Source organism: Podarcis pityusensis (genome assembly GCF_964106645.2).
Source record: "Podarcis pityusensis genome assembly, chromosome: 3".
Classification (NCBI taxonomy): domain Eukaryota; kingdom Metazoa; phylum Chordata; class Lepidosauria; order Squamata; family Lacertidae; genus Podarcis; species Podarcis pityusensis.
The window spans coordinates 107310359-107333832 of record NC_138026.1 but is presented as its reverse complement, the minus strand read 5'-3'; the positions used below and the strand labels follow the sequence as shown (position 1 = coordinate 107333832).

At 41.8% G+C, this 23474-nt stretch overlaps 1 protein-coding gene and 1 long non-coding RNA gene across 4 annotated transcripts in view; one reads left to right on the top strand and one right to left on the bottom strand.

Moving 5' to 3' along the window:
- Positions 1-10428, bottom strand: part of ACSS1 (acyl-CoA synthetase short chain family member 1) — a 32204-nt gene extending 21776 nt beyond the window's left edge. The window contains exons 1-2 of one of the 2 annotated variants that reach the window (XM_081000983.1): positions 9998-10428; positions 3080-3176 (exon numbers count right to left, since the gene is read on the bottom strand). In XM_081000983.1, the coding sequence (XP_080857109.1) occupies positions 3080-3176; positions 9998-10349 (449 nt within the window). In that variant the 5' untranslated portion in view covers positions 10350-10428. Of the gene's footprint in view, positions 1-2142; positions 2274-3079; positions 3177-9997 lie in introns of those variants that run through there. The other variant, XM_081000985.1, reaches the window with a different exon arrangement.
- Positions 10429-10441: 13 nt separating this feature from the next.
- LOC308474717 lies at positions 10442-19801 on the top strand. 2 transcript variants are annotated; one of them, XR_013984886.1, is made up of 4 exons: positions 10442-10810; positions 10877-10966; positions 12269-12392; positions 17206-19801. It is a non-coding gene; the product is annotated as an uncharacterized lncRNA (long non-coding RNA). The 2 variants fall into 2 exon arrangements; XR_013984887.1 differs by having other exon boundaries at positions 10443-10966.
- Positions 19802-23474: the final 3673 nt, after the last annotated feature.

The window sequence follows — 23474 nt, the reverse complement described above, 5'->3', positions numbered from 1 at the left end:
TTTAGAAGGCGATTGGGCCAGATCCGGCTGCCAGGCTTTTGTTTGCCTACCCATGGTCCATACTATTTACTGATAAAGTACTCATGCCTCTTGACAACACACATATTTTTATTTTACTGGTCACCTACTTTCTGTGTGATACCTACATCTATCTATTTAAAGCAACAGCTGTGCATGGACAAAACTCCTTAGAGCAGTCAATACATTTTTATAGCAGCTTGGTTAATTAGCTGATAAGTCTACCAACAGCTTGCTATTATTAACAGATATCAGAACAGCTTGAAAGGAATCACTGTGTTTGCAGGCCTTGTCCCTACTGAGACAACCAAAGACCAGAGGATTGTCACAGCTCAGTTTCTTCAAACTCTTACTTGAAGGCAAACCTAACAAAATACCTAAAGGAACATACTGGTGTTTAAAATAGCCAATGAGCCTTATGCACAATTTGGGGGAGGGGAACCATGTCAGGATCAAGAATGCAACACATGGGGCTATCCGTTCCTCTTCCAGCCCCATGCTGTGGTATCAATGAAAACAACCCGAAGGCTTGCGGATAGCTGCCTGAAGCCTGGAGAGCAAGAGGGGTCGGTGCCAACTCCCGCTGCGCTCCCCGGGCTTCAGGCAGCTATCCGCAAGCCTTAGGAGTGCGCCCCCAGCCCTTGCCACTGCTCCCGGACCTGTTCTGGGGGCTGGGGTCAGGGGAAGCTCGGGCTTCCCCCGCCCCAGCCCCACGGCTAAAAATGAAGCCAAGACAGCGAGCAGGATCCATCCCGCTCGCTGTCTTGGCTTCTGCAAAAGCCGAGTGCAGCCTTTCCCAGCTGGAGAGGTTGCACGCGGCTAAAGAGGAAGTCAAGACAGGCAGCGGGATGGATCCCGCTCGCTGTCTTGGCTTCTTTGCTCTTTGGGGCTGGGGGGGGGAATATTTTTTTTTCTTTATTCCCCCCCCCCTAAAAACTAGGTGCGCCCTATGGTCCGGTGCGCCCTATGGAGCGAAAAATACGGTACATTAAATGTGATCAGACATTGAATGCAATGAATGGTTTGGCTAAGAGTTCCAATGTATTTAATTTCATAAATAAAACTAAATATGCTATTCATACGAATCTCAGACTAGAGTGGATATGACTCCATCATATTGAATATGAAACTAAATATTTGAGTATATTGTTAGAAGTTTGTGGATGCCTTGATTCCCCTAAATTTATTGGTGTCAGATGCTCCCCTAAATTCCTGGGTCTAGTGGGTATTGGAGTTTAATCAAGGCTTGGAGTATTAAAATGGGCTGCCAGATGCTGGTTTTAGCCAAACAGGCCAAATCAGTTTCCCATACAGGCAATCACCTGGGAGAAGAGCCAGTCTGGAAAACAAAGATCAAGGTGATGAGCCATTAAGAAGACAAGGTCTGTGCCAGCCAGTCTCCCTTTCCTACCTCCTTTTTTCAACTATCCCTTGAACACAGACACCCCCCCCCCTTACCGTTTTCATGCCTCATTCTCCCCCCTGTTCTGCAGCCCCCTCTGTGTGCACACCCCATGATAGTATATGTTGCTGTAGCTTTAAATTGAGTAGAATCTTAAGAGCAAGTCAGTCAGTTAGCTTGTTCAGTTAGAGAAGGTTAACTTCAGCTTATGGATGTTGTGTGCATGTGAGTGCTTGCTTGGTAATAACATATATTTTCTAAATTATTACTTTGCATCTGGAACATCATGTTGAAGATAGCAAATGGTTCCAGGAGTGAAATACACTGTGTTAAGGTACAATCTCTGCTGTTGTTTAAAACCACAATTTCCCTCCCATGACCAATTTACCCCTGCCATTGTTTAGAAGAGCCACTCATTTCCTTTCAGTATCCCCCCTTCTTGCTGTCCTGAAACTTCTTCCTCTTCCATTCCCTTGCTGTCTCATGTGAGACAGATAAAGAATGCACAGCTCTGAAATAATTCATAGCACTTCACTCATACTTCTGCCATTGTTCCAAACCACCACTCTCCCCTGTCAGTGTCACCCCCATGCCAAGGCCACCGCTGTTGTGCAACCAGCTTTCACTTTTGCTCCTCTACCCTAACTTGGTTTCTTGGCAATCCAGAATTGTGATGAGGCACTACAAATCCTCCAAGGTGGGTTGCACAGAGATATTCTTACATTTTTCTTAGACGCAGCCCATGTTCATTTGCAGAAAGACCTCACATCCATGTGGACTGGTTCCTTTTTCTTACACTAGCTTCAGTTTGATTGCAAACTATATTTCCTCTTCTGACACAGCTAGCTTCTTACTGTACATGTGTTGAAATAGCATTGTCAGGCAAATTTTTGTTACATTTCTATGTGCAACTATGTTTAGATGTAACTGTACTTTTGTAATATTTTGTAATAGATTAATTCATCCGTTGTTGTTTTTTTGTAGACATATTTTTAATATATTAAGTGGTTCAGAAATTATTTAATCATAATAATGAAATTCTGTCTTATTAAATACCTGTTAATGACAACTGAGCAGTTATGAATATTCTTTAGGCCACATTGCCATATGGTTTCCAGTAGCCCCTTTCTGACTGGCTGCTCAGCTACCGCCAAATGTCCCATCAATCTACTGCTGGGTTCTAACCCACTATTTGAATCATAGAATCATAGAGTTGGAAGAGACCACAAGGGCCATCGAGTCCAACCCCCTGCCAAGCAGGAAACACCATCAGAGCACTCCTGACATATGGTTGTCAAGCCTCTGCTTAAAGACCTCCAAAGAAGGAGACTCCACCACACTCCTTGGCAGCAAATTCCACTGTCGAACAGCTCTTACTGTCAGGAAGTTCTTCCTAATGTTTAGGTGGAATCTTCTTTCTTGTAGTTTGGATCCATTGCTCCGTGTCCGCTTCTCTGGAGCAGCAGAAAAATTGGGAACCGCTCTGCTAAAAAAACACTGGTTGTCTTTGCCATCTTGTTCACCACTACTCCTGGACTGATTCCTCTTCTTTAGGCTGGCCATCATCAAAGAATGGAAAAGATTTTGTACAAAAGCTCTTCTTGAAGTAGGCAGTAAGCACGCCCCAACTGCAATATAAGACACATTCTGAAGTCATACCTGTAGGTGACTTTCTCCTCAGTGCCAGGCTCATCTTTTTCCCAGATCAAAGCCACTCTCTCTGGAGAGTGTTGTGCATATCGGTCCAAGCAGTTAACTGCACAGAAACAAATTATAAAAAAGCAACATTTACAGTAGATTCTAAAGTGTCAGATTTGATAATCAACTTGTGCTGTTAATATTTTTAAAAGATAATGAACAAATATAATTTATTTAAAAAGCCTCTGATCATGCAAATCTACAATAATGTCCCAATGAAATAGTCAAGAGCATCAAAGTACAGTATTCAGAATCATTAAAATAAATGAAATTGCACTGTATATCAGTTTAGTTCATAAACATACACTACAGTCAAGCATCTACAATAATTCTGAGGCAGTAAATGTAAGGATGTCATTAGATACAGTTGCCATATACAATGGTACCTCGGGTTAAGTACTTAATTCGTTCCGGAGGTCCGTACTTAACCTGAAACTGTTCTTAACCTGAAGCACCACTTTAGCTAATGGGGCCTCCTGCTGCCGCCGGAGCCCGATTTCTGTTCTTATCCTGAAGCAAAGTTCTTAACCTGAAGCACTATTTCTGGCTTAGTGGAGTGTGTAACCTGAAGCGTATGTAACCTGAAGCATATGTAACCCGAGGTACCACTGTACAGTTGTTGAAACTTTGACAGTATGATTCTGTTTATAACACAAGATGGCCACAACTGACTAACTCCCTTCATGGGTTGTTGATGATCTTTGTAGTTTAGACCACCTACAGTCTAAAACCAGGCAAACAAGAGCTATGCGATTGGTATGTAAGCCAGGAATATATGCATAATATTTATTTATCTATCTATTTATATTTATTGAAAAATACAGCCTCTAACTAAGGCCTGCATAGGAAAGGCAAAGCAACAGGACATTGGAAAGGCAAGAGACTGAAAGTCATTTGGTTAATATAGCGCTCCCCCCCTGCACCCACTCTCTCTGCTAAATATTACAATTATGTGGAGGGATTGGAATGTGTATAACATACTGAAAGGAGTCCTGCCTCCTAAGCACAGGATGACTGATACACACAATTCTCCCTCAGCTTTGAGTTTACCAGGCCCTCTTTCCAGCGCTTAAAGGCCTTTTAAAATCAAAGTTGAAGTTTGGCCATCAGATTTTGCTGTAGATAGCTGTTGTGTAATTACTGTATGTTTCACCCTTCTAAAAATGCATATGTTTTGTAATTATAAGCTCATGTTTTGGAAACCTAATACTGTAGTGTTGTGCTCTTCAGCCAATCCCTTCAATGCCCTTGTTGGTGTCCTTTTCTTCTAATTGACCCTAAGGGAGTCCTCTATTTACAAATACTGTAATCAACAATCAAGGACAGTTCTTCACTGTACAAAGCTTAGAGAAACTTTACTGGGAAAATTATTCAGTAAAATACTTAATTTCACTGTATGTTCCCCACCCCCATGCCTGAGACCAACTATAACATCCTTGAAAATTAAGGCTTCTTCAATAAACAAAAGCAGCACTAGAGTCCTTTAATTATTCCAGCCACGTTCAAGTACCTTTTCAACTCTTATGTGTATGGCAATGGTAGCTTAACTAGGTCATTTAACTCTTCTCTTCCTTAATATTTAACATTTAAATGGTTTTCATGACCTTGATTATTTCTATACACTGGTGACTTGATTGCTTTTTAGCTAAATTCTACTTATTTTTAAATATTTTTATATTCCACCTTATAATCATTTTTTTCTTTTTACCCTTTTATTACAATGCAATTTGCTATCCTCTTCTATGAAACATGTATGACAAGATACATTCCCCCCATTAAACATTAACACATCAACTCTAAACCAATTTAAGCAAGTTATTCTCATCTTCTAAGTAAGAATGCATACAACAGTGATATGAAGATAAGAAGAGAAAGTGATAAGTAGAGCAAATGGAGTCAAAATATAATTAACAAAAGTGTGCATAATATAGAAAGCTCCATTAAAATAAATGAAAGTTGGCAGCTCTTCCTGTTGAATTTTGAACAATGTCACATGTAAGCTACAAAGAATTGGATCAAATGCTAGTCAATGATCAAATTGAAATGGATTCTAAAGCAGTTTCTTTCAGCATAATAAGCCATCTGTGAGTAACTTTAACACCCTCACCTTGTAGAATATTAACTTGTAAAAAGAAGCAGCTGAAGAAAATGTGGCATTTCTGGAAAATGTCATCTGTGACTTTACTGTAGATTTCTCCAGCATGTCAACTGCAATGATGAAACCTGATCACTGTGGTAATTGTTGAAAATAGGTAATGGTTGAAAATAGAAACTCACATCCAGAAAGTGTTAAAGAACTGATGTGCCTAGGTTTAAATCCCTTGAGTTTTATGAAGCTGTGTTGCACTTTGAATGAGAACAATTGGAATAATGAAGGATGCAATCCTAAGCACTGTGACTAGAGAGTTAAGGCCTACTGAACTCTGTGGAACTTAATTCTGAGTAAACATGATTAACAGAGCAGTGTAAGAGAAACAGCTGTATCTTTTTTATTAACTGAAATGAACTGTAAGTGTAAAAAGTGTAAATGAGTGCAACTGTATTTAAATTAACAGAGAGGAAGTGGGGAGAAAGATCCTAACATAACCTCTACTGTAATTGTTTCTAAAGAAAGCAAGCTTTTTTTATATGGAGAACAATCATGGGTGTAGCCAAGGGGGGCCAGTTGCCCCCCCCATCAAGTAATATCCTTAACTGACCAATCATGTCAGTCCTCCCTCCCCCCCCAAAAAAAAAACCTGGCTACACCCATGAGAACATTAATCATGCCACTTCCCACAACCACCCCACAGGTGGAACTGACTCTGACTGGCAATGGCTTTCCAGGATTTCAGGCAGGGAACATTCCCAACAGATGCTTGAACCTGGGACCTTCTGCATGCAAAGAAGATGCTCTACTACTGAGCTACAGCCCTTCCCCTATAAAGTAGTACTGTTCCAGGATTACTGTAGCCTGAGCTTTTGCTGAAAGTGTATCATCTCATGTGCCTCATTTGCTAAGGTTAGCACTCAACTTTAGTGGGGGTGGTGATAGCCACTGTTTATGCAATCACAGCTAGCAGCAAACAGCCATGGGGACACCAGTTCCTATAAGAGGGATTCAGAGCCACTTACTTTATAATGAACCACTGTGGATTTAAAATCTTATTACCTTGTTATTGCTAGTTAAAACAGTGATTACAATTAGAACCCTATTGATTGCACACAAATTCATTTGGCAGTGAGGGATCAGCACTCTGCATAGCACATGTTGAGAGGCACTTTCACCTATTCTTTAGTATTACTTAACACAACAAAAATTAAGATCCTGGTATTATAAACAACTTTACAGGAGAAAAGCAGCTATTAAAAAAGCATTTTTGGAATGCTAAAGCCAAAATGTTCAGTTCTCATCTACCAAAGCTGCACTAACACATACTTTATGACTTTGACAGCAGAATCAGTTGCCTCTAGGAAATTCACAAGCAAGGCACAAATGCAATAGCCCTCTCTCATTGTTGGTCCCCAACATTGTACAGTAAGAACCTCAAATAGCTTCATCTTTCACTATTTTTCCTTAATTTTTCAATATGTAATTGAATATGCTCGAAGTCTACAGTCACAGATTCATTATGTTTAGCATTAAACTTATAATTCTACTTTGAATAATCTTTGCCAAAGGAGAAAAAAGAAAATTACCAAGACAAATAGACAGGGAAAATCTTTGGTATATTCAGCTTCTTTCAAAGCAGGGCATGTGGGAGTAATAGTCTGTTCCAAATAAAAAATAAGGCAGGGACTGAGGGTGCATGGCTTGTCCATCCCATTAAAGTAACAGAATCAATGTTAAAGCTCATGGAACTGTTTTTCTGTTGGTTAATCTTCATTTTTGTTATTTATACTTCTGTAATTGCTGAAATATATGATAAACCATTATGACATGACAAAAAGGAAAAGGGATGCAGGAGCAAAAAAAAAAAATTCAGTCTCATGCTAAGTACATAATATTTGGAGAGGTTGTAGGTCATTTTTTCAATTGTCAACTGTGGTCAAGTTAGATTTTTATTTTTTAAAAAAATAATTGTCACAAAGCATTTTAGTATTACAGACCCTGCAGAAAACCAATAATAAAGAGAAATCACATCCTCATCTGCTAGCAGTTTCATTTACTATCCAAGTTTTAAAAGCAGGAGGGGTGGGAACAAATTGTGCTTTTACCACAAAGCCAAGTTCAACTTCCACAGATGAGGCTTCCTAGCAACAAGCATTCCATGTACCAGGAAAAATGTAGTGCCCATAGCAACTATTTAAGAGGAATTTGTGTTGAATTAAGTGGTTAGCACCATCACCAACTATAGCTCCTTGAGCTTTCCATGTTTCAGTATTGATACATTCACTCTTTCTGCAGAATCATGTAAAAGTACATACTGTACAGTATATGTCTTACAAGGCCTTTATTTATACATGTCTTATTTTTAACAGCAGGATTTTCAAAAATCTAACAATAGGTTCTTTTGCAAGGAAAGCTTCTGGAAGCTGTTTCATTTACAGTGGTACCTCGCAAGACGAATGCCTCGGAAGACGAAAAACTCGCAAGACGAAAGAGTTTTTTGTTTTTTGAGTTGCTTCGCAAGACGAATTTCCCTATGGGCTTGTTTCGCAAGACGAAAACGTCTTGCAAGTTTGTTTCCTTTTTCTTAAAACCACTTGAAGAGGTGCAGTTGCGACTTGACCGTGCTTCGCAAGACGAAAAATTCGCAAGACGAAAAAACTCACAGAACTAATTAATTTCGTCTTGCGAGGCACCACTGTACATTCTTATGGCATTGAATAGCTTTTTGATAGGACAACACCTTATTTTCTACTAGTCAAACTAAGCCCATCCTATATCTAGCTTGTTAATGCAACAGTTACAAAAGAATCAGCCCAAACTAGAAAAAATGGCCAATCTAGTTTTAAAACAGATGGTAGTTTCCAGAAGATCTGAGGTCAGCCAGGTGGTTAAAAGGTTGTGGAGCAGATGTGAAGAGTCTAAACAATGAAGGAAGCAAGTGGTGGTTTGTATTTTTAACAACTCTGTGGAAAAACAGGACAGCTAATTAAAGGGCTTTGGGGTCTAGTTTTCTTTTTAGTGGAGCACAGTAACCCTTGATGGGGTCAGAATTATGGATCTAACATGTTAATACTGTTATTTATTTGTGCTTAACTGTTTGAATATAACTGCAAAGTCTAATGCATGAAATGTTTGTAGGCCAATGTGAAATGACATGCACTTTGCAGCCAACATCCAGGGACTATGCTCATTCTCAGGGTTAATCAATAGAAAAAGCTGCCACCTGAAATAATAATAAATAAATCAATATAATCATGAGGTAAACCTATATGGCAATCTCAAATGTTGAAAGACATGCTTTTAGTATATATCCAACCTGTGTGCATCATAATCACACACACACGGCAAGGGTACTCATTTTATTCTGCTTCCCACACTCTCAATATGGTACACAGCAAGCAACCAGGAGTATGCAAAATTGCCACCCAAAAGAGCTCTCAGAGAGCTTTAAGTAATTATGACTTTTAAGTTCTTTGGTAAAAAAATATATATACCTGAAAAGTTCTTCGTAAGTTCTTTGGGACAGGGACCTGTTTTTTGTTCATATTACTTTGGAGGCAGTAATGTTTCCCACTACCAGTTGCTAGAAAACACAGGAGGGGAGAATGCTCTTGTGCTCATGTTCTGCTCCTTGGTTTCCCACAGGCATCTGGCTGGCCACTGTGAGAACAGGATGCTGGACTAGATGGGCAATTGGCCTGAGCCAGCAGGCTAGTCTTCTGTTCTTATAATCTGCCTTTTATGTTGATATATGACTATACAGTATAAATAAGGTAGGCCCTGCAATGCTTGCTCAACCGCATTCCATGTGGTATTTCCAAGCACCAATGGAAATGTCCACTGGAGGTAAAATGCTTCCCCCCCTCCCCGCAGCAAAGTATTTAAATGCTATTAATTTGTAAGATGAAAATGCTGCTTCCCTACCTCACAAAAACCACAGCAGCAAAAAAAATGTCATGAGAGAATGATAAGCCGCCTGTGACCGCAGACCCAATGAAATAAAAATAATGAGCAATTCACTTATTTGCATATTGCTTTCCCTCCCAGCATATCCTTAAGGAAGGACATCTGCATCACACAAAACAAAGGTTGCTTCCATTATGTGAGCTGACAATTCTGAAAAAGCTTGTTTGTCTACTTTGAACTCTATTTCCTGTACTCTATTCACAGGGCCACATTGGCTTTCACAAATGCACAGCAGATGGTGGGGAGAAAATGTGTTTTAAATATGAAGATGCATTATCCTAAGAGCCACAGCTAATTTTTTTCCTTTTTTAGGTTGACTCTTCGAGGTCTTATTGCAAAACTCTTTCCTATCCTAGGCACCCTATGAACTGCAGATGCCAAAGATATTTGAATTCGGGGCATTCTGCACTGGAGAACTTGTGTAGTCTTACAACTCATGCGGGCTTCTTGAGCTCAGCTCCAGAAAGCCACACCTCAGGCCCTAAAACTTGTTTTTCGCAGCAGGGCCGATCGAAAAGGCCCGACCTGACACAATGCAGGTGCCTCTGAGCATCTGCAGAGCGCATTCGACCCCTTATTTTCTTTCTCTTCGCCGCATTAACAGCCACCTCATCACTTTGCAGGCGCCTGGCTTTCCATATCACTTGGGTGGTGACTTCCAGGCACTGAATTAGATAAGCTTTCGAAACCTGAAGGACTCGAGGAATGAGAAGACGGACCGAGGAGAGAGAGAGATATATAGCTATATATATATATATATAAGATGTGTGCGCGCCAGGGGCAACTCCTCGCCCCTCCTGCCCAAGGAAGGCGCTCCTTACCCGCCACATTTAAGCGGCCGCCCAAGAACCAGCGGACGCGGCCCTGCGCGAAATCCCACTCGCAGTCGGTGTGGTGCGCGGCGTCCCACAGCAGCGCCTCCCGAGCCAGCGCCCCCCAGAAAGCCCCGGGCGCCTCGGCCGCCCTCCGGGACACCTCGCCATAGCTCCCCCTCCGGAAGGGGTCGCTCGCCTGAGAGAGGCAACGGCCGCCGCTGAGAAGGCGGCCGCACGAAGGCCGTCCCCAGGGGGCGCCCGGCCAGCTCCGGCTCCACCAGGGCAGCCTCCCTCGCCGCCTGCTCAGGGCGCTCCGCAAGCGGCTCAGGGCAGCAGCCGCGGACGGTGTGGCTGCCATAAGGCCGCCGGCGAAGGTTTGGCAGGTGTGTAGCGGCGGGGGGCGCTGAAACCGGCTCGGCGCCGCCTCCGAGGGGGCGAAGGAGGGGAAGCGGCTTTCGAAATCGGTCGCCTGAGGCTCTGAGTTGGCCCAGCCAAGTTGGCCCTGCGCGCTTCCTCCTTCTCCTCCTCCTTCGCCTCACCACGCCTTTCCCGCCCTTTTCCCCTGCGTCTCATGAGGCGAAAGAGGAACTGAGCGCTCGGCCTCTTTAGCAGAGGGGAAACTTAAAAAAAGAAGTCTGTGGAACAACTGAAAAGTTCCTGAGTTTCGGAAACTGCCGGAGCGGGTAGCGGTTAAGCCGTTAAACCGTGAGGCGGGATTCGAAAAAAGTTCAAAAATCGGCACTCAGCCGCGGCCGAAGCGAAGGGCGACCCCATTTGGGCTGGTTCTCTCTCTCTCGCTCAGCCTCACCTGCACCAATGGTTTGTTGAGGAGGAAAAGCATATTCTCTGTAAACCGCACGTTTTGATTTGCAGCTTCTCCCACAGCCGAAAAGCAAAACGACTCTTGCGGATGATCTCTCTTAGGATTGAGATCTGAATTTCTATTCGGAAACGCTAATTGCAAACGTTGGAAAGGTGGGTGTGTAAATAAATTTCGACTGGTGCGGTACCTTAAGGTTTGGCAAGGTGCTTTTTTTTTCAAAGAGAAATTGCCACAAAGCTAGGCGTAAGTAACCCGGGGGCAAAAGATAAAATATGGAAAGTATTTTTTCCTCATGTGTGAAGTATAATGTTTGCCCTCCGACCCCCAACATACGCCAACTATGGACCTTTTGAACTATTTGCCTCATCTGGAAATCTTGTGGAGAAAGTGTGCCAGCGTGTCTTCATCTCAGCCAAAGCACCCAAGAGATGTGTCACAGAAAAACCAAGTGATAGGTGGACAAAATATATTGTCATGCTTCTCTAGTAATGCATATACTGCCACCAAGCTTTGTACCCATTTCTCATCCAGATTATATTAGAAATAATTATCATGTTAGTGAGTTATGCTTATTTTTATTAAGCAGATAGGATTCCATGTCTATTCAGACTTAAATTACATCCACTTGCATTTTCTGCATATTAAATTAGTTTTTATTTAAAATCGGACTTAGTCCAATCCGCTGTTCATTAAGGAATTCCTGGTTAAAAAGGTAAAGGGACCCCTGACCATTAGGTCCAGTCGCGGACGACTCGCTTTATTGGCCGCGGGAGCCAGCTTCCGGGTCATGTGGCCAGCATGACAAAGCCGCTTCTGGCAAACCACACAAAAAGCCAAGAGCAGGGATGGGAAAGGGAACATGTAGCCCACCCAACATTATTTTACTACAGCTCCCATGATCCCTGACCATTGCCTATGCTGACTAGAAATGATGGGAGCTGGAGTTCAACAACATCTGGAAAGCCATAGGTTCCCTGCTTCTGCTCTAGGGGAATATACAGTGGTACCTTGGGTTACATATGCTTCAGGTTACAGACTCCGCTAACCCAGAAATAGTACCTCAGGTTAAGAACTTTGTTCAGGATGAGAACAGAAATCGTGCTCCGGCGGTGTGGCAGCAGCAGGAGGCCCCATTAGCTAAAGTTGTGCTTCAGGTTAAGTACAGTTTCAGGTTAAGAACGGACCTCTGGAACGAATTAAGTACTTAACTCGATCTGTTCCGGAGGCCCATTCGCAACATGAAAAGAGTGCAACCTGAAGCGCCGTATCTGCGCAGGTGCGCATGCGCAATTTGGCGCTTCTGCACATGCGCGAGCGGCGAAACCCAGAAGTAACCCTTTCCGGTACTTCCAGGTTGCTGCGGGACGTAACATGAAAGAACGTAACATGAAACAAACATAACATGAGGTATGACTGTATATTCAATGCTTTTTCTGTTTCTTCATTTTTTCCAGATCACGATTTCAGTTCTGTATCAACAGTGTTTAAGACTGAGTTTGAAAATGTAATATTGCCAATATATTTGGGGTGGTATGAAGGAGGAGGAGGATTAAATGCTACTTTCCCTCTACAGTTCTGGTAGGAACTCAGCTCTCACTGAATTGCTATTCCCATGCTAATCACTGAGATACTTAGGCTTCATTTGGAAACAATTTCCCATCTGTTGAGCCTTCGTTATTCATTCAAAAAAATCTGTTTGCAGGAAAATGTACGCTGGCTGCTGAAAGAATACTGTAATTATTTCTACTAACGGTGATAATTGGTTTCCTTTTGTGAACTGGGGAATGCTACCTTTACAGTTCTGTGTTTAAGAGGATTGTGTTTTCCACAGAAACAGATATAGCTAATTCATGTGTTTGCTTGAATGGAGCAGACCAACAGAAGACTAATCAGGGAAGGCTGTTTGGCACCACCCCTGCCTGGTCTACTCTCCCAGGCAGCAAGATAGTGTGCGTGTTTTGTTGCTTGCATCAGTTTGTCCACAGATATATTTGCCTGCAGGTAAGCGAGTGTTTATGCTGATTGCAGTACAAGGTATTGGCTGATTGTAGGCTGAGTGAATACAGTTGAGATGTGGCTGTGGTCTGGAGCCTGCCTTGCTATAAAAACAGGCTCTGCTGTGAGTGGCAGAGTTGACACCAAAGGGATTGCTGATTTAGTTCGAATCCACTCCACGGTGGTCAACTCCTATTGCTCTATCCCAGCTTCTGCCAGCCTAGCAGTTCAAAAGCACACTAGTAGATAAATAGTAGATAAATAGATATTGCTGCAGCAGGAAAGTAAACAGCGTTTCCATGTGCTCTGGCTTCCGTCACAGTGTTCTGTTGCAGCAGAAGCAGTTTAGTCATGCTGGCCACATGACCCAGAAAGCTGTCTGTGGACAAACGCTGACTCCCTCTGCCTGAAGTGAGATGAGTGCCGCACCCCATAGTCACATTTGACTGGACTTAACCATCCAGGGGTCCTTTACCTTTACCTTTTTTACCTGCTGATTTCGGGAGTCATGGGGCATCTCCTATCGTCAGTCGGGCTATGAAATTGTAGGCAGGCACTGTAGGAGGTAACCTGGGGTGAGAGTCTGGTAGAGGGGAAGTTTGGTTGGGTAGTGTTCCCACTCAGTAATGTGGGAAATGGACTGAGGATTAAATATGTAGATTTAGATCTAAACCTCCTCTCCCAATGTGCGTGGGAGAAATACAAAAATAAAAACTGGTTGTGAAGTCTTTTTAACAGAGTAAAACATTTGTAAGTTTTGCAGCTCATTAAAGCTTGGGAATTAGCCAATTACACATTTTAATCCCAATTATTTGTGGTCTGTTGACCTCCCCCTCTTCACCTCCATTCCAAATAATGAACTACATTTTTTAAGGAAGATAAATGAAAAAGGGTTTACTTACATTTCAATGCAGGCAGCAAATACAGCAAAGTAGTGAGCAAAAAGTACTTATAAGTTACAGTAAAATAAAAGTTGGTAGTCTTAGCTAACATGGCTTAATGCAAAATAAAAAAAATCCTTCCAGTAGCACCTTTAAGACCAACTAAGTTAGTTCTTGGTATGAGCTTTCGTGTGCAAGCACACTTCTTCAGATACACTGAAACAGAAGTTGCCAGATCCTTCTATATAGTGAGAAGGTGGGGAGGGGTATTACTCAGAAGGGTGGTGGGAATGGGAGATTGGCAGATAGCTGGGATGAGCCTGCTGACGACTCTTAACGACTGTAATGGGTCTTACAGGAAAAGGCAAGGGGTGAGAAGGTGCCTTTTCCTGTAAGACCCATTACAGTCGTTAAGAGTCGTCAGCAGGCTCATCCCAGCTATCTGCCAATCTCCCATTCCCACCACCCTTCTGAGTAATACCCCTCCCCACCTTCTCACTATATAGAAGGATCTGGCAACTTCTGTTTCAGTGTATCTGAAGAAGTGTGCTTGCACACGAAAGCTCATACCAAGAACTAACTTAGTTGGTCTTAAAGGTGCTACGGGAAGGATTTTTTTTATTTTGACTATGGCAGACCAACACGGCTACCTATCTGTAAATGGCTTAATGCAGGAACTTTAGTCATGCACATCTGGTCATCTTTGAGTCATGGTGGAAAGTGAAAGTCTCACAGGCAGAAGGAAGTAGAAAGGATTGTCTCCTTTGTTACAGAGTTCCCACCTGGAGGAGGTAAAGGAAGTTCCTCTCTAAGAAGAGTTCCTCTCTAAGAAGTTAAAGAACTCTCTGTCCACAAGCCCTGTGCTTGTCTAGCAAAACATGCATTTGTGATATTGACTGCAAACCTCACAAGTAAGATACAAGGGAAGGAGTGTTGAAATGGACTCAACATCTTCCTCTTGACATGTGGAATGTTATGTGCCTACTACTGGGCCTTAGTTTGTTATCTTGTGACCCTAATCTCCCAGTTGTACCTGGTGATATTGAATGATGGTTCTAAAACATGTCTGGGTAAGCAGGTAGCTGAAAAGCTCCATGATTTGTGGATGAGCGGGCCAACCAGGTGTGTATTGCTGGGGAGGCCAGATCTGACTCTGCTCTGCCTACCTGGGTATTCAGTATGACATCAGCCCAGACTGGAGGGGGTGAGGAGGTGTTGCTGTAGTGCATAGGGGCTTACTTCCCACCACCAGAAAACCTCTCTCTCAGAGTGGTACTGAATGACCTGCATCTGGTGTTGGGCCAAAGAGACAGGTTAGAGATGCTGTTGGTGTACCACCCACCCTGCTGTTCATCAGCTATCCTGACTTAGCTGATCTAGGCTGTCCTGGGTGTTGTGTTGGAGGAACCCAGAACTGTGGTTTGGGGTGACTTCAACATCCAATCTGAGGCTGTATCAGGCCTGGCTCAAATGGTCATTGGTCCAATGTAGGAGTCGAGGACCAGTTAGGAAGATCTGCCCGTGATGGAATCTGATAGATTCCTAACTGTTTGCAGGGGAGGGTGTCCAGTGGATAGAGCAGAGGATCTTGTTGAATCTCTAGTTTTGATATGGAATGGTGAGACCATATGGCCATTGACACAATCCCTCCTGAGGGCCCTCTCAAGTGTTGTGGAGTCTAGAATTTTTGGTTTGAAAGTGGAAAGCTAGCTTCAGATTTCTGTTCAGCAGAGCACTGTAACATGAGGAGTGAAGATATAGGCTAATATATAGGGGCATACAAATAATGCATTTCCCTCACCAGTGAGAATCCACAAAGACATATTTTTATGTCCATGTTTAAAGCCTTCCATGTTGATGGCCATTTCTGCCTCCTGTGGAAGCAAGTTCTATAGTTTAAATGCACTGTGTAAATAAGTAGTTTCTTTTATCTATCCTGAATCTTCCAATACAGTGGTACCTTGGGTTACATACACTTCAGGTTACAGACTCCGTTAACCCAGAAATAGTACCTCGGGTTAAGAACTTTGCTTCAGGATGAGAACAGAAATCGCACGGCAGCGGCAGAGCAGCAGTAGGAGGCCCCATTAGCTAAAGTGGTGCTTCAGGTTAAGAACAGACCTCCGGAACGAATTAAGTACTTAACCCGAGGTACCACTGTATTCAGCTTCATTGGATATCTATGAGTTGTAGTGCTATGAGAGAGAGAAATCCTTTTCTCTATCCACTCACATGCCATGTAAAAATTTATACACTTCTATCATGTAATCTTTTGTTTGACTTTTCTCTAAACTAAAAATTCCCAAGGGCTGCAACTTTTCTTCATAGGGGAGTTACTCCATTTCGTTGATCACTTTGGCCAAGGCAATCTCTGCTATAAAAGTCAGCTCCTATTGTGATATTATTTTCTGTTCTTATAACTATGGCTTGATACTGTATATTGGCTATGTACATGGCCTCCGTGGTTTTCTCAGGTTTTCTTGGTGAAAATACCTGTCACTGTGTGTGAAGAAAGATAATGTGTTATACTAGAAACCTAGAGGACAGGGTGTCCAGGATGTCTTCGTACCATAGAAAGGGGAGAAAAAAATGATAGCAATGGGCAGGTGTGAAGCTGAGTGGGAAGAAACCTGAGAAAGCAGGAAGGAAAACCATCTTGAGGTGTTGAGGAAGAGTGATCTAAGGGCAAAATTGATGGAGGAGGTATGAAGTTAAAAGCCTAAGTAGAAAGAGAGATGGTGTTGGTGGTGGAAACAAACACAGGGACAGATATATCTAGGTGCTATTGGCAGTATTGGGTGGCTGAGTTTTATATGTTTAAAGAAATGAGCCAGGCAAATTTTGGCTTTCAGTTTCTAGTAGCATACGTTCCCAAAGGGCATATGTAAAGCTACAGGCTTAAGCTAGGTTGAACAGTCATCTCCTCTATCCTGAGACCACTAGGAATGGTATTTTATGAGCTGGCTAGAGATTTCTATCACAGTTCTCAACACCCTCACCAAAGTATAATTCCCAGGATTTTTTGGCTATAAGGTAAAAAGGTAAAGGAGCCCTGGACTTCAGTCGAATTTGACTATGGGTCAAAGCTCCGTTTTCTCATCTCTGTTTTCAGGCCGAGGGAGCTGAATATTTGGCCACAGATAGCTTTTTTGGGTCATGTGGCCAGCATAACTAAACTGCTTCTGACGCACAGAATACTGTGACGAGTGCCAAAGCACATGGAAACGCTGTTTACCTTCCTGCCGCAGCTGTACCTATTTATCTATGCACACTGATATGCTTTCAAACTGGTAGGTTGGCAGGAGACAAATCAATGGGAGCTCACCCTGTCACACAGATTCAAACTGCCAACCTTACAACTAGCAAGCCTAAGAGGCTCAGGGGTTTAGACCACAGCGCCACCAGCGTCCCTTTGACTATAACAGTTATGTTGCTGTAAAACTGATATAATTTTGTAGCATTCAATATATCTCATTTTTCTTTTTCTTTTCTTTTTTACCGGAATCCTTATACAGTGGTACCTTGTTTTACGAACTTAATCCGTTCCAGAAGTCCATTCTTAAACTGAAACCGTTCTTAAACCGAAACACACTTTCCCTAATGAGGCCTCCCGCCGCTGGTGCCCTTCCACCGTTTGGATTCCATTCTTAGACCAAGGTAAAGTTCTCAAACCAAGACACTATTTCCGGTTTTGAGGAGTTTGTAAACCAAATTGTTCTTAAACCGGACTGTTCTTAAACCGAAGAACCACTGTAATCTACTTGCTTGTACTAAATAAACAGAAGACGAGTGTATATTCAATCTCTCTTAATAATTAAGGAATAGCTATAATTGCTGCTTAGTGATCCAGAGGGTTTAATGAAAATGGCCAATAATTCATTGGTGTACTGGACTTTCCTTCTTCAGCAGTTTTGTTGATAATCTACAAGTGAAAAATAATTGAAGAGTGCCCTCTTCTGTTTATTGCATGAATCACAAGTTTTGAAGCTGGACTGTACCTGACCTTTGCTACTGCAATGTAACAAGAATGTGAAATATATGTATCTGAAGAAGTGTGCATGCACACGAAAGCTTATACCAAGAACAAACTTAGTTGGTCTCTAAGGTGCTACTGGACAATTTTCTTATATCTTGTGAAATATATGGCTTATTGATGCACAAAGCAGAGACGTTGATAGGTGTATACAAATTCTGAGGTATATTGAAGGATAAGTAAAATTAACAAGGAGAGAAGTAAAGAAGTGTATACAAAATAAACAGCTGTTTGAGATTCATTTAATGATGGTGGTGGTGCAATGAATCCAATACAGCACACAGAGCAACCAGGCCTGTGCATGTAGATCCCTTTTAAGAAACCATCAATCACATGTTTAGCAGGAGTGTTTTAGTAGAAACCCTACTCCTTTACTAGCCAATCAGTGGGATCTTAGCCCTTTTCTTTCTTGTTAGCTTTACCAAAGTATTCTTTGCAAATTATATCATAAATGTTGCAGGGGAGAAGGCCATGCACATGTATTCCAGCATAGCTATATCTTAAGTGTCCAAAATGCCTGTTAGATCATAAGTGAAGATTGGCATGTCATGTGGCCTGGCACATCCATAGAGTATAGCATGAGAAGGATGGGCCTCAGCAGGTGTTCACAGATGTATGAAAGAGATAGCACAATGGTCCTGCTCTGAGTGACTGTGAAGTTTGTGAGTTTGGACCTGTCATGCCTAAAATCAGGTGAAGTCAAACCAAAGTCATGTTTTTGTCTGCCATGTTGATTCAAAATGGCACATGGTGTTAAAAAATCAACAAAGATGGTTGCTCACACTTCAGAAACCCTCATTCTGAGTTTGGCGATGATATCTCAAGAGGTGGCCAAACCTATGCCAAAAAATGGACAAAGTCACGTTACCATCTGCCATCTTGATTCAAGATGGCATTGGCATCCAAATGTCAATGAAAATTGCTACTCCCACCTTGGGAATCATTGTGCTCAGTTTGGCAATGACATAGGTTCTCAAGAACCTATAGAAAACAGGTGGATGAACGGACAAAGTATTTTCCAAAACATACAATAGATAAAGTGATCTGTCAAGTCACTTGAACTTGGCCCAATAGGAGATAGACAGCCAGTGTAAATACCGCAATAAAGGTTTTATATGCAGATGGTACTTTGCCCCCACAAGTAACCTAGCTGCTGCATTCTGCTAGTATTTCTGACCTCTGCTTGGTTTTAGTGCTTTCTGCCAGTTGTGGCCCCTCCCAGTCGCCACTGAGCAAGATTTGGATGCAGCATTGTTTGCACTGCCAGATTGTCAGCAGCCACACAAAATGTGCTTAACCATAGTTTGGACTGCTGTGCTCATGGAGAAGTGAAATAGGCATTAGTAATTGAATATATACACACTAAGGCCTCCAGTATAACTACATGCATGGGGGGGGGAGAAAATGGACAGAGCAGGAGGTTCAAGGCAAACTTGCTATCAGCAATGCAAATCAGAACTACGGAAAAAGGGATGTGGATCATAATCCCACAGTTAATCTGTGATTTTGGGGGCAGGCGGGGAACACAGCTTGTTTCTTCTATATGACTCACTGGATAGTAATGAACACTTCATGTTCTCTCTCATGTGCAATAACCTGTATTACCCTCTGGGGGGCAATCTCTTTAAACATCACATTTGCTTAATCTTTCAATCTGAAACTCTTATCAAGCAGCAAGATGGGATAAACCTAGATAAAATGCCAGTTAAAAATTAATATTCCTAAGTCATTCAGTAATGGCAGAATACAGATGTTTCTGCAACAAATGCACACAGCCTTCCCTTTTATGTGAACATGAGTCATTCATTATTAAAAAGAATGGGGGAAAGTCTTATGAAAGCCAAAGAAACATATAATCCAGTCAATCTCGTAACCCCCTCCACAAATTAAAATCTAAATAATCTCATTTTTTTCACATTTCATTTTTTATGTCCTCCCTACCCCCACACCTCTCATCATTAATTCAGCAAATACTCTTAAATCCTAGGATCTAACTGTCCATATGGCAAAGTGAAAAGATGTAAATATGAAAGAAAATGTTGTTGTAACCCAGATAAATTAAAAAGAATGTGGAATTACTTACAGCATTATGCATGTTTCTATTTTAAACATTCCAGATGGAGAGAGATGGTTGTTTCTAGAAAAGCATTTGTACTGTTTATTCTTGCTGCTTACTAGCCCCGTTCAGATCACTTCAACCAACCTACTAATGGTTCAGCATCATCACAATAATTGGTAGTAGTGATAATCATTAGGGTAATGTTTATATGAAAGAGGTTGGCTTGTAAATACCATTTTATTTTATTATATTTCTATTGCAACACAATCAAAATTTGTCCCCCTTGAAATGAGATGCAGTGCCACCCTCTAATACTTACATAACCTTATTTGAGGTTTTCCCTGTCAAGAATTGGTTAATCGTTTTGGTTTAGATAGCAAAAACCAAGGCTACATATCGCGAGCCCTTTTTGTGTTATTCATCAATGTGTTTTGTATTAGAAGAATCCACAAAATACCTCCTCTCTATTCAGACATACATAGTTAGGATTGTGTTGGGACATCTGTAGAGTAGAAAGCTGTGTGTGAAGGGCTTGTTCAGAGAGATGTCAAAGCAATAGAAATACAGGTTCTAGGTATAACAGCATAGCCTGAATAATGGGGTGGGTCATAGCAGAGGTGCCTAAAAGGGAGAGGGTTGAAAAACTGAAGCTTAGAAATTCCTGCTTTTAATATGTATGTTTTCTCTGCTTTTATTGTTTCCAATGATATCTGGCTTCTGTTTTCCAATGTGACAAGCAAAGAGATGTGCCATCTGTGTCATGTAAGGGGTGTGGTCATAAATGCAACAAAATGCTAGTGCCAGCACTGCACGGCACAGATAAATTTGTTTGCAAATGCTGCCGAATCAGGATTAGGCTTTAAATGTGCCAAACCTCGGCTCTTGTAAAGCCTAATTTCTGATTAAATAAGCCTTTACCCATCATTATTTATCATGGTCACTGCAAATTCACTTTTAGGAACTCAGCGTTTGAGTCACTCACAAATAATTACTTACTCGCCAATCTCTTTTCATCCTTTCCTGTTTATTCCAGCCAAACCTAGTTATTTTGAGAGTGTTTCAAAACATGCATTAGGATAACAATCCGGAGCATCTGTTGATCATAGTGTTTGCATTACTATGATGTTCTGAACAATATTTTCCTAAAATTTTCATAGCTCATGTTTTTGTTAGAGTTCTCTCTACATTTTCTTGCTGTGTAGACAACCTACCAGTCCTGCTCCAGGTGGGAATATCATTACGTGTTTGTTCACATGTTGATCTCTATTAGGAATCTTTCCAGACTGGAATTACCTAGATTTTAATAAAACCTTTACATCATTTTCAGATAAAATTTGTCTGGCAGAAAAAATTGGAAACATTTCAATATGTCTGTTAGAATGTGATTTGGGGCCAATTCTGTCTTACACAGAAGATGAAAATGTACTACGAGTTTATCAAATGGTATGAAGTGTAGCCATTTTTAAAATACTATTTTACTTTCTGGATTACAACCCACAGCCACTGTCCCCAAAGCCACCTGTAATTTATATCTTTAAAAATTATGTATTTACTAACAATTTTTTTTTAGGAAGACTAAAAAGCTACATCAAAAAAATTATCTAGTTAAGAAAATCAATGTATGAAATTGAGCCCTGTCTCTTTATACCACCACCACCCTCATGGATAACTTCTTGGTCAATGATTGAAGCTTGTGAAAAGCACCTTTCTAGTCTGTAGTACCAGTGGTCCACTGTCTCTGGGAAGTCCTAAGCTCACGGGTTACCTAGTAACTGAGGCTCCTGTAACTACTTCTCTTTACTGTCCTGAGACATAGTAAAAACTGCTTTCAGCCCTGCTGTGGCATCTTTGTCTCCCTTGTTGTCAAGCACTGAAATCCAGGACTCTCAGGTGCTCAAAAGCAGGAAATCAAAACCCTGATCTGACACTGAGATGGGGATATGTATCAATGCCTTAATATGAGAAGCTAGAACCAGTGCTGCTGGGTGGGGGAATTGTTATTACCAGCAGGATATTGCTATCAGGTAAACATCAGAGGGCAAGGCAATGCTAAGCCCAATGTGCCCAGTGTGTCATCACATTTTGCTTGATACCTCTAGGTGACAGTGGGACCCCCACACTGCCTGTTCAGCTCTTCATGTTGTCTAAGAAGCTGTTTCTAAAGGACATTCAGACAGTGTCTGGGGCTATGGCATGTCACCTAAAGATCCGTCATGTGCATGAATTTTATTTATTTAAATTGCTGTGAAAACAAAATTATTTCTCCCTTTCTCAATATCGGTTTCTTTAGAGGAAAAAGTAGGAGAAATTTTCTAATAATCTTAATGTAGGCAGAAACTGAATCATTCTAAATGCTCCTATATTGAGGGATTATATCTACCGTATCTAGCTAGCTATATTCAGATACTTTGGACGTTCTATTGAACCCAGTATGTATGGTTCCTTATCATCCTGAGAAAAAGTGACGACAAGCGGGGTGCCGCAGGGTTCTGTACTGGGCCTTTGTTGTCCAACATCTTTATAAATGACTCGGATGAAGGAATTAAGGGGATGCTCATCAAATTTGCAGATGACACCAAACAGGAAGAGGTACCTAATGCAGCAGAAGACAGAATTAGAATTCAAAATGACCTTAACAGATTGGAGAACTGGGCGCAAGCTAACAAAATGAATTTCAATAAGGACAAATGTAAGGTTCTGCACCTAGGCAGGAAGAACCAGGTGCACCGATATAGGATGGAGGACATCTGGCTTACTAGCAGTACATGTGAAAAGGATCTAGAGGTCTTGGTGGACCACAAGCTTAACCTGAGTCAACTGTGTGATGCAGGAACAAAAACAGCTAATGTTATTCTAGGCTGCATCAACAGTAGTGTCCATATCAAGGCAAGTCATAGCACCACTCTGTTCTGCCTTGGTCAAACCACACCTTGAATTCTGGACACCACAGTTTAAGAAGGATGTTAACAAGCTGGAACATGTGCAGAGAAGGTCAACCAAGATGATCAAGGGTCTGTAGACCAAGTCTTATGACGAACAGTTGAAGGAGCTGGGTTTGTTTAGCCTGGAAAATAGACTGAGAGGAGATACAGCCATCTTCAGGTATCTCAGGGGCTGTCACATGGAAGAGGGAACAAGTTTTCTCCTGCTCTGGAGGGTCGGACTTGAACCAAGTTACAGAAAAATAGATTCCAAGTAAACATCAGGAAAAACTTTGTTAGTAAGAGCTGTTTGACAGTGGAACAGACTCCCTTGGAGGCTTTTAAGTAGAGGTTGGATGGCAATCTGTCGTGGATGCTTTAGCTGAGATTCCTGCATTGCGAAGGGTTGGACTAGATGACCCTTGGCACCCTTTCAGCTCTACAATTCTATGATTCTATGACAGCTTATAGGAAGTAATGAAGCATTGTATTGTCTTAGTGCCCTGTGAAGATTTATTCTGCACATTGCACACAGAGAGTGACTGCAGATTTTGAAACAGGCTACCCCACAAGCTCACACATTTGCTCTATGTTCATACATAGCTTTGAGTACAGTAGGCTGATGTCAAATCAGCAATGTAGTCTTTGCAGCAGGGGGGCCGTTTGCTGAAAAATGTAGGCCACCTAAATCTCACTCTTTCATCAACAAAGGTTTTTGTAACCAAAATAGGACTTGCTTAGAAGCTGTATTCTCAAAATCAAGCCGCTAAT